The 10,628-nt window shown below is 49.0% G+C and overlaps 1 protein-coding gene across 2 annotated transcripts in view; it reads right to left on the minus strand.

Moving 5' to 3' along the window:
* The window catches only part of KCNQ2 (potassium voltage-gated channel subfamily Q member 2), a 47,075-nt gene extending 36,975 nt beyond the window's left edge, over positions 1 to 10,100 (minus strand). For both annotated transcript variants that reach the window (XM_021416600.1, XM_021416602.1), the window contains exons 1-7: positions 9,861 to 10,100; positions 9,257 to 9,383; positions 7,994 to 8,169; positions 7,196 to 7,321; positions 4,775 to 4,885; positions 4,079 to 4,174; positions 3,198 to 3,292 (exon numbers count right to left, since the gene is read on the minus strand). In XM_021416600.1, coding sequence (XP_021272275.1) covers positions 3,198 to 3,292; positions 4,079 to 4,174; positions 4,775 to 4,885; positions 7,196 to 7,321; positions 7,994 to 8,169; positions 9,257 to 9,383; positions 9,861 to 10,001 — 872 coding nt within the window. In that variant the 5' untranslated portion in view covers positions 10,002 to 10,100. The remainder of the gene's footprint in view (positions 1 to 3,197; positions 3,293 to 4,078; positions 4,175 to 4,774; positions 4,886 to 7,195; positions 7,322 to 7,993; positions 8,170 to 9,256; positions 9,384 to 9,860) is intronic.

Below are 10,628 nucleotides of genomic sequence, written 5' to 3' on the forward strand. Positions count from 1 at the left end.
CCTACATTTGATCTCCCATTCTCCTTAAAAAACAGGCACAGCCACTGCTGCGATTTTATTCTGCACTACCACCGACGTGTCCCATGGTGCCACCAGCACCCCTCGCACCAGCAAGGGCAGCAGACTCAGTGCTACCCAGGGTGCACAGCTCCTACAGCACTGAGATAACAGATATACTGATGGATGGGAGAAGAGGGCTGGGGAAGGGGAACACACATGAGTAATGGGAGAGGGGAAATGGAAGTATGAATGGGGAGGTATTGTTGTTAAGAGCTGTATGATTTGGAGGAGATTGGTAAGACCATCAAGAAATCATCGTTAATAAAGCAAGCTGATCAAGCGCTCTCCCATTCTCCTTCCTTAAATCATCATTTTGGAAGACAGTTTCCCAACACTTGTGCGAACCAATAGCTAAAACGCGTATAGAGGCACATGGAGTTAGTCAGCAGGCAGCGGGATGGGCGGTCTGGTTTGGGCTTTTGCTCATTCCTTTGACAAAAACCTGATCTTCAGAGCTTTCTGGGTTTGTTTGTTTTTTTTTTAGTTAAAGGCTTTGGATGTTACAGTCCCAAACGAAGAACAAGGAGCGACATGACACACAGTTCAGAGTCACATGCACGTCATACCTGGAGGCACCGTACGTTTGCGTTTGCGTGCTTTTCAAGAGTTTTCACCAAAGAAAACCAAAGGGATAAGGGAAAGAAAAATGGAGGGAGGGAGAAAAGAAACAGAACAAAGAAAATTAGCACGTGAACCAAGTGCACCCTGGGAGCAGGCGCGCGGGGACCAGGCCGCGGGTGAGCACCAGTGCGGGCTGAGCTCGCTCCCTGCTCCTCGCACCACTGCCACCCACGAGACAGGCTGCTGGCACCTCGCTCCCAAAGCAAACAGGCACCACGGGGCAGGGAAAATGTGGGGGGGTTCTGAGAGATCTTCAGGGAGGAATCCACAGCACTCGGTGCCACCAGCTAGGGGCTCCCTGGACCAGCAGGATGGCTCCAAGGAGCTCCAGCTTCTACTGAAACGTGACATTTCAGTAACTTCTTATGTGCAAGTATAGGAACATAGCCGAGAACAATACCCTGTTCTCTTGAGTGATAATAAAGAGTAAGTTTGGGGGTTTTGTTGTTGTTCGGTTTCGGTTGTTGTTTTTTTTTGTTGTTGTTATTGTTGGTTTTGTTTTTTTCATATAGGAGCCAGATGTACATTGCAGATTTGCTTTACCACATTTTGAATTTCAACATCAAAGCTGAGATGCTCTCAGAGCCCACCCTATTTTCCCCAGCAGAGTGAGACCAGCTCTCCTGCAGTGCTCTGAGTGATGCTTTGGGCACACACAAGCACCTTCAAGTCATAGCTACCAATTTTCTCCACCAAACAGCCCCTCTTTTCAAAGGTGCCTTGGGAAAAGACATAAGCTCAAGTCATGGGGCTCCTGCTAGGAGGGACAAGCAGCCCAATGTTGAGCAGAAAAGGTGCTAAGGCAGCAGTGACTGCAGCTCACCTCTGGCAGAGGGGATGCTGTGTCTCCCTACCCAGTTCCCAAGCATGGCGTGCAGCTCAGCTGCATGCAGCAGCCAACACCATGGCATTGGGCTCAGGGTGCAGCTGTTGGTGCACGCCAGCTGGCTTAGAGAAGTGGGTAGGAAGGGTAGATGGGCAGTGTGAGAGATGGAAGCGGCAGCCAGAACATACAGTTACCCCCCTTTTAAATTAGGGGACAAGTATTTTGAATTATTCCAGTTGAACACATCCAAAAGAGACTCAAAAAGAAGTTCACAGCTTGCTTGGTCAAACAAACAAACAAACAAAGAGCTGAAGCCATGAGGGCTCACCTCCCACGGTTATGTTCAAGTTGCCTGTGCATGGACTGCAACTGGAGTTTTAGGGTGAAGCAGAGAGAGCAGAGAGCCCCATCCCCAGGGAAGTGCCAGATGCACTCATCCTCATGCCAAAGGGTGCCCCTGTATGTCTGGCTGCATGCTAAGTTCGGGATTTCCAAGAGCAGTATAACCATGACCAAGCCCACTGAAGCCAACGTCAGCGTTGTGCGCTTTGCAGAGGGCTTTGGGCCAGGTGCTCCTCCTCTCGGCAGCTGGTCCCAACCAATGCAGAGGTGGGACATAGAGAGTGGGATGAGTGGGTTTTAATGCTATTGGGAAACAGTTTGGTTCTGTTTCATTGAGTTGTTGTTTTGTTTTTCTTAAAGCAAAATCTTGATGTCAGTTCATAAATATCTTCAGGGAACAAACAACCCATCAGGCACACACTGGGAATGAATCCAACGACAACTTACTGACCATGACAACGTGAATTCCAACAGGCTTCTAAGATGGATTAACAGGCTGGCTAACACTTCAAACACAGACTAATGCTTGCCCTGGGAAATGCATTCAAATGGCTAAAAGGCACCAGTAACACAGAAAACACAGAGGGATTTTGCACTGGCATTGGCACAACCCAGCGCTGGACAACAGCTCTGCACCACAAGGGTTGAGAGCACAAGGAGCCCCATCGTGCCCCAAAAACCCTCACAAAGCTGCAGGAATATCCAACCAACACCATCCAGAGAGACCTGGGCAGTCCCAAAACACACCAGAAAGGAATGCACAGTGCTGCCCAGGAAGGAAAAGGAAAGGGGAAGAGGGAAAGGAAAAGAGGAAGAGGAAAAGGAAATTGGGACCAAGGCCAAATGCACCTGGGGACAGTTCCAGGGCAGCCCAGAGGGACAGAAGAGTGCTGAAAGGCAGAAGGACCATTAGAGCCCGGCCGGAGCAGCGCGGATTGCTGCACGCAGGGCAAGGCAGCATTTACCTAGGTCCAGGGCAGCTTGGAGTCTTCACACCTGGGCACGGCACTGTCACAACACAACGCAACTACCCCGGGCGTGGAGAAATAAAGGTGAAAAGAAGAGCACATACATACACACAGAGATGAAAAGAAAAAAAAAATAATAGGGAAATTAAAATTGAGGCCAAAAGAAACACAAAATGAAACAAAGCAAAAACAAATAAACTTTGAAAGAAAAGACATATTCCGGCTCTTAAGAGCTGTGGAAATCAATTTTTTTAAACTTAAATAAATTAAAAGTTTACGTGAATAAAAACTTAAATGAACAATAAAAGTCTATGTCCAGGTAACAAAAATAAACACGGAGACACTGGCACCACGAGGCGGGCGGCGCGAGGAGGAGGTACCTGTACATGGGGACGGTGACGGTGCGCTCGTAGTACTGCCAGGTGGAGTGCAGGTCCGTGCGGGACAGGTTGGTGGCATAGAACCTCCATGCAGCCTATGAGGAGACAGGCTGCGATGGAGATGCAGGCTGGGTTCCATAAACCTCTACCAACACCGATTCTCTGCTATCTGTGGGTCTGACATTTTGACTTCTCGTTGATGTGTGACACATTTGGGGTGCTACCGTGATGCCACCGACCCATTTGGGATGTGATACATTTGGGGTGCAACCACGGTGCCAACAATCCATTTCACATGTGACACATTCGGGGTGCTACCATGATGCCACCAACCCATTTGACACATGACACATTTGGGGTGCTACCATGATGCCACTGATCTAGTGCTAAAGATGCTGCAGGTACCAGGCACTCGCTGTCAGCAGCGCTGCAGTTGCGCATTGGGGAGCTACACAATTTGCAGAGAAGAGAGCAGGGGAGTGTAAAACCACTCTAACTGCAAATCTCCAAGCTATCCGCCAAGGCCAGCCTTCTGTGCAGACATCTGTTAGCATGAGGAGAATGCTCCCAATTGTAACTTGATATCAGTATAAATATTCTCTTTGAAAAAAAATACATATAATTGGTGAAAACAGACTGTCCCAGTGTATTTGTCTCACTGCGCTGGGCTGGGTTTAGTTCCTTTTCTCCCCCAGACTGCCTTTCACATATGCTGCATCCCTATGGCTGCCTTCCTGGCATTTGTTCCCAGACAAGACCAGCCACCAGCTGCTGTCTCACACTTCAGACAGGCAGCCCTGTTTTTCTCCTCCCCTGCTCCTAAAAGTCCATTTAGACCCCAAAACTGAGAGGATGCAACCCTGAGGCTCCCGACTCCTAACCTGAATCAGTCCTGCTGCTGGGTTTCGCCTCTTCTCAAAGTGCTTTTGCCGATGCTGCTCCTGGACCTTCAGAGCAAACCCTGAACCTAAAATGCCCTGGGGAAAAGAATGAAATTGTGCAGTTAGCAAGTGTTAGAGAAGCTTTGAGAGGTTGCATCCAGCTTTCCTTCCAAAACTTTGCTCTGTCTCATTTTTGCTTCAAATGCATGAGGAAAGGAGCAAGGAGCCCTCAACCAAGGCAGCCCCAAGTGGGGGCTTTGCTGGTGCTCGCTGCTTTGGTAAAAACTGCTGATAAAACATGAAACATCCATATCGCACAACCATGCAGCAAATTATCCCTATGGGGGAAAATCAGATCCATGCAACACACTGCAACGCACTGCAAAAAGAAGCAGGGTGATTTACTGAAATGGCACAGCCACCCCTAGGAACAGCAGCAGGAATATGGTTTCACTTCAACAAACACCTTCCATCTCATTTGTGAAGCACTACGTCCACATTTTCCATCCTGTTTGCTTATACACACTGTGGCTGTCCACACGAGGTTTCCTCTCTGCTATTTTTTTTTTTTCTTTTTTGACTCAGAAGCAGCCAAGCAGTTGAAGCTGGGAGTTCTTCGGGTGCATGAAGCCACAGGTTGACCCTAAGATAATTGCTCAGCCCCACCACTGCCCACCCAGCCCAGCCCACACTCACGGCCGGGAGAGCGAAGAAGGAAACACCGATGAGCGTGAAGGTTGCAGCCAGCAGCCGCCCGTTCCAGGTCTGCGGGTACTTGTCCCCATAGCCGATGGTGGTCAGGGTGATCTGCGAGAGGAGAGCCCCGGCCCTCAGTCACACAGCTCTCTACTGGAAATCACATGGCTTGGGTTGGAAGAGACCTTAAAGCCCACCCAGCTCCAACCACTACCATGGACAGAGACACCTCCCGTAGACCAGGCTGCACAGGGCCCTCCGTGGCCATGGGCACCTCCAGGGATGTGGCATCCACAGCTCGCTGGGCAGCAGGGCCAGGGCCTCACCACTCTCTGGGTAAAGAATGTCCTCTATTTTAGTTTAAAACCACCCCCCTCCTCCTTGTCCTATCACTATCTGCACATGTAAAAACTGCTCTCCATCATTTTTTTTTTATAAGTATGTACTGAAATAAAATAATAAAACAATAAGTACTAAAATAAAATACTAAAACAATAATAAAATTAAATAAAGCAATGCCACCAAAATTCCCCAAGCAGGTGGTGGGGAGCAGACAAACTCGGGGTCCATCCCATCATCAGCACCTCTCAAAAGAAATCAAGGTTATTTGCACACATAAAGAGCTGATGCTGTTTATTGCCCATTTTCCCAGCAGTGCTTATTAGCTGGTCTCCCTTCCTACTTAAAAACAGCACATTAGCCCAACAGGCTGCTTTGTACAACCTAATTTAGAGGTATTTTTCCCCTCCTTGGTATTAATGTAATACACCAAGAGAGGCTGGCAAGCTGTTGTGTGTGTTCTGGGGAAGGAGCTGAGAGATTTGCTGGAAACAAAGAACCCTTCAGCTTCAAACTGCAGCAAAAGGTGACTTTTCCTGCTTCAGTCCATGAACCTCACAAATGGGGAATGCTGTGCACTCCATCAGGAATTGAGGAAGAGTTTGGAGAGCCTGTGACACACAGGGCAGGAGGACCAGCATGATGGGGACATCCTCTTGGAGACTTCTGCCCAAAGGACCCAAGGTCCCTGACCCACAGCCCCCAACGACAGAGATGTCTCCACGGGTGGCGGAGTCCCAGTATCCCCAGTGTGCTGTCAGAAACTTTACACCTTCAGCTTGGAGCAAAACTGCTTTAACCAAATGGAAGCCCAATCCCAAAGCACCGTTTAATTACACCCACTAAAAGCCCTATCAATTAGCTGCCACTTTGACAAAGCGTTTAGTAAAATGCATCCATGTGGCTATTCCGTGCTGAAACATTGAGCTGAAGCAACGTTCACTCCTTAATCACTACGAAGATGGGTTATAATTTTTTACAATTTATGGAGACGACTGCAAGGATTTGGAGCCACCAAGCTCCTGAACCCAACAGCTGATTCATTCTGCTCATTTCTTAGCATGTCCTGTACTGGACCTGTGAGCTGGACAATGACAACGTTTGCTGATTTTAATGAGGCTGAAACGCCACTCTCAGATGGACAGGAGCAACACCACGTGGTGCACCAACACATTCTGAAATGGGGAATGAGGTGGGAAGCTCTGCATGAGGCTCTCCAGCCCGGGAAGGGACAGCTCTGCCCATGGCTTTCCCCATGCTGAGCTCTGATCTGGGCCGTCAGCTTTCCCCCATTGTTTATTTCCTAGTTATGTCAAATTGGGCTTTGTTTTTATTTTCTGTCATAACCAAGGGGCTTGAAAAGCAATTCACTGCCTTAACAGCATTTCATTCCCTTTATTGAAGAAGAGGAGCTGCTTGATCAGCCGATTCCTCCCCAAGCCTGTTATTGGGATTTGATCAGATCTGGGATTTTCATTACATGCTTTGTAATCAAGGCCAAACCAGCGCTGCAGTGCCAGAGCAGAAGAACAATAATGCAAGGAGATTAGAACGTCATTAATTCTCCCTTTGTTAATCGAGTAATCCAATAATTCCCACGCACACACAGAGCAAACTGGAAGTATTGCCCTTTCCTCTTTTGTCAGCAAAGATTTGCAAAGGGAGTGCTTTCAGCACTGAAGTTTTCTTGGTACTCAGAATGCATTAATTTTACGAAATCTAGTCCAGTGCATTTAACAGCTCAAGTATGATGATAAATGACGGAATGGTGACAATACTTGTCACAATGATGAGCACGGGGTCCCTATTAGATCTGCCACAATGGAGCAGAGTCCCATGGCTGAGCAGCACATGAGCCCCCCTCTCACCGTGCTGCCCCGGCTAGCTCAAGAAATGCAATCCCATACTATCTCCTACAAGCTTTACTTAAGAAATGTAGCTAAATGGAGTAGCCTGAAGCCATTTAATAAAAATGTTAACTAAGCAGTCTGTAAGTTGATTCCTCACATAAGTGATAGAAAATGGAGGGTTAATGGACATTTTATTTTAATAACCAGCAGCTGCTCTAAGAAAATTACTTACCAGACCCCACCAGAGTGCATCTGCGTACGTATCAAAGTGCTCATTTTCTCCTTTCTCGGCCAAGTATACCAGGAAAGAGGCCAGAATGAGGCAGAGGAAGCCAATATACCAGGCAGTAATCAGCTCCTGCAAGATCATTAAGGGATAGAATAGAATAATTGCAATCCTGGTGTGCATCTCCGAAAGCTGAGCCACTTGCTTGCGGTTGGCCTCAGAGCTGAACCTTCTCTGCGTTTGTGCATATTTAGGCTTTGGGTTTCGGCTGGAGATCAGAAGTGCTGATTTTCAATGCAGTGAAGAGAGGGGACATCTGAGATGGGCCCACGCGCTGGTGGTGCCATGCAGCACTCACAGGGTGACCCCTGCCCTGCAGAGTACATCACCTAAAACACCTCAGCAAGTGGAGAAGGAAAGGGAGCAGTCACAGCTCCAGTACTTAAAGATGTGGAACAGAAATGAAAATATAATTGCTTCACCAGCCCACAGAGAAGTTAAAAGTGAAACATGAGCCCCAAAATCTGCCAGCTAATTGCTAACTCTTAGAAATGAGCTCAGTGTGCAGGTGGTCACTGTGTTCAAGACATTCCTTATAAACATTCCAGCGTCCCTCCCATTTCTCTTCTACTGGCTGGAGGGCTCCAAGGGACCTTGTGTTCCAGCTCTGCATATCACCACCTAGTGTCCCTTCCATCCTCCCTAGCCTGGGAGATATTTGGGGTGGGGAACCAAACCGAGGCAATATCCCCAGTGGGGGAAATGAAAAGAGTGGCTCCATGTCCCTGCCTGGGGCTTGCTCACCTTGCTGTGTGCGTAGACCACGGAGCCCAGCAGCTTCCAGGTGCCACCCCGCCGGTCCATGCGGATCATGCGCAGGATCTGCAGGAAGCGCAAGCTCCTGAGCGCCGAGGTGGCAAAGACGTTGCCCTGGGAGCCCGCTGCCAGCACGGCAATGGATGCGATCAGCACCATGATGTCTGCATGAACAAAGGGCATTGAAAGCTGGAGACGTGTTGCTGGAGCACCACCAAAGGGGACGGCGCTCCCACTGCCACCGGCAGCAGAAGGATGTGTGTGGAAGTGGTATTGTAATACCTGGTGCTGGAGGGACACAGCAGAAACCTTAAGCGGACAAAAGGAGCAGCTACACACCCGATGGAAACATTTGAGTTTACTCCTCCACACTCATCATTCCCAAGAAAACTTGCCCAATACCACACAACTGCATTCTCATCCAGGGCTAAGCTAGGCTAAGCCCTTGCCAGGCCCTTTTTTAGGTGCTGTGACACTGTGCTGCCCAGAAGCGTGAGCTCTCCTGTCTAAACAGGGAATGAAACCCAGAGGTTCACCATAGCAACCACAGGGTGCTCGAGGAAAGAGAAAATCCAAGCAAGAGTCCAAGAAAAGAAGCCTTACGCTATAAATCCCAAACCCAAAGATCATAGAAGCATATGTTGGCCTGGGTTGAAAGAGAACTCAAAGACCATCTAGTTCCACCCCCTGCCACGGACAAGGTTGCCAATCACCAAATCAGGCACTAGGTGGGGTTGCCCAGGGCCCCATCCGACCTGGCCTTGAGCACCTCCAGGGATGGGGCAGGATCCTGAAACTCTTCCTCTTTCTTGTTTTTCTATACAATTTTTAATGAATGACTTTCTGTGCAATAAGCTAAAGTCCCATGTGTGACCCTTGCTAGTTCTGGACACCTGAACGTGGGCTCCATGGGGCATGGCATGGATCAACTGCCACTCCTGACCCCAAACGAAGCACCCGCAGTGCTCAGATGGCCCCTCGCACAACAGGAGCACCGAGTGCTTTATGAGCAGGAATTAATTAAGTCTCACAATCCCCTTGTGATGCAGCTCCTCGGCACCAGGGAAGGCAAAATGAGGCACAGAGTGAGCAAATCGATGGAGAGATTGGACGGGGACCTCAGCTCCTCCTCTCCCTTCTCCGGGTGAGGAGCAATCCCCAAACTGCAAGCAAGAAACTGCAGCACTGTGCAAGCAAGCTCTTCAATAGCCATCTTAGGTTGGGAAACCCCATGCAGGAGGCAGGTCTTACCGATGACGCAGAACGGCTTGCGGGCAAATTTCAACCTTCCTCTCCAGCCCCGGTACCGGCAGCAGCAGCCGGCTGCCCAGATCCGCACAAAATACTCCACCCCGAACACCACGATGGTGACGATTTCCTAGGGGAGACAACACGTGGTCAGCCTAGAAGGAAATGTGGTGAAGGGCATGCTCCAGAATTAGAGACCAAGTCCTGCAGCCCCAACCCTGCGCTTCTACACAAGGCAGAGTTGCCCCACAGGACCACGTGGTAGAAAGCCCTAGTTTGAGCGATGCTCAGACCTTAGCCGCTGGGTTTTCACTTTGCTGCTTGGGGGATGAGACAGTGGAGCAAAGCAAAAACAACAGAAAAAGTTCAGGAAGAGGGCTTTAAAATATTTAATCAGAGAAAATATTGTGCTCAGGTTACTCCTGAGTGCCCTGATGCAGATTTCTCCTTTCCTTACTGCGGGTCCCAATAGAACTGTCACTTGTGCATCAGTGTCAAGTTCTTGCCTGAGTTAAATATCCCCAATCTTAGGGGTTGCTTTTTTGTGTGTATTTTTAACTTTATTTTGATGTGGCATCAGTCACTTTGTTTGCAAATCCCAACTCACCAGAATATAAAGGGCCCCTTCAGAGCTGTTCTGATACTCATCAATGGTTGAGAAGACAGACAGCACCAGGCAGGAGAAAACAAGTAGAAAACTACAGAACACAAAAAGATAAAAACAAAAAAACACAGAGGGACAGAACATCAGTCTTCAGAGCAAGAACTTTTCACACTTGGTCACACATTTTGACATTTACATATAGGAGCATTCACCGAGCTGCTGCTTTAACACTGTCCCTTTACAAGGATACCTTTCGCTGGCACTGAGGGGATAAGAAGTGACAGCAACGAGGCCACCAGGCCCATGCAATCACGCCTGGGATCACGCTGGGACCGCACTCTGCAGATCAGTTGCAGGGCTCGTGTCTAACAGTGGGGGAGAACCAACATGCAAAAGGGAATGTGGATCCCCGATGCTATGAACAGGAAGGGTTGGGCGTGGGAGGACCCACTGGACCAGTCCCAGTTTGGCCAGTGCCAAGACACCCCCATTCCCAGCACGTGGCTGTGATAGCCTCTGAGATCACTTCCCTGTTATGCCAGCTCCAACGAGCATGGAAACGCTCCTTTATTGCCTCCTCACTGCCAGAAAAACTTGGCAGCTCTTCAGATTTAATTCCACCGACTGCTTTCCCAGCATCCCTCGTCCACAGATTACCCAAGATGGGGATTTAACAGAGGTGAGGTTTGGATTTTGGGTGGCACTGCATGGAGCCAGAAGGTGGACATGATGATCCCTATAGGTCCCTTCCAACTTGGGATATTCTGTGGC

This window comes from Numida meleagris, chromosome 19 (genome assembly GCF_002078875.1).
Source record: "Numida meleagris isolate 19003 breed g44 Domestic line chromosome 19, NumMel1.0, whole genome shotgun sequence".
Classification (NCBI taxonomy): domain Eukaryota; kingdom Metazoa; phylum Chordata; class Aves; order Galliformes; family Numididae; genus Numida; species Numida meleagris.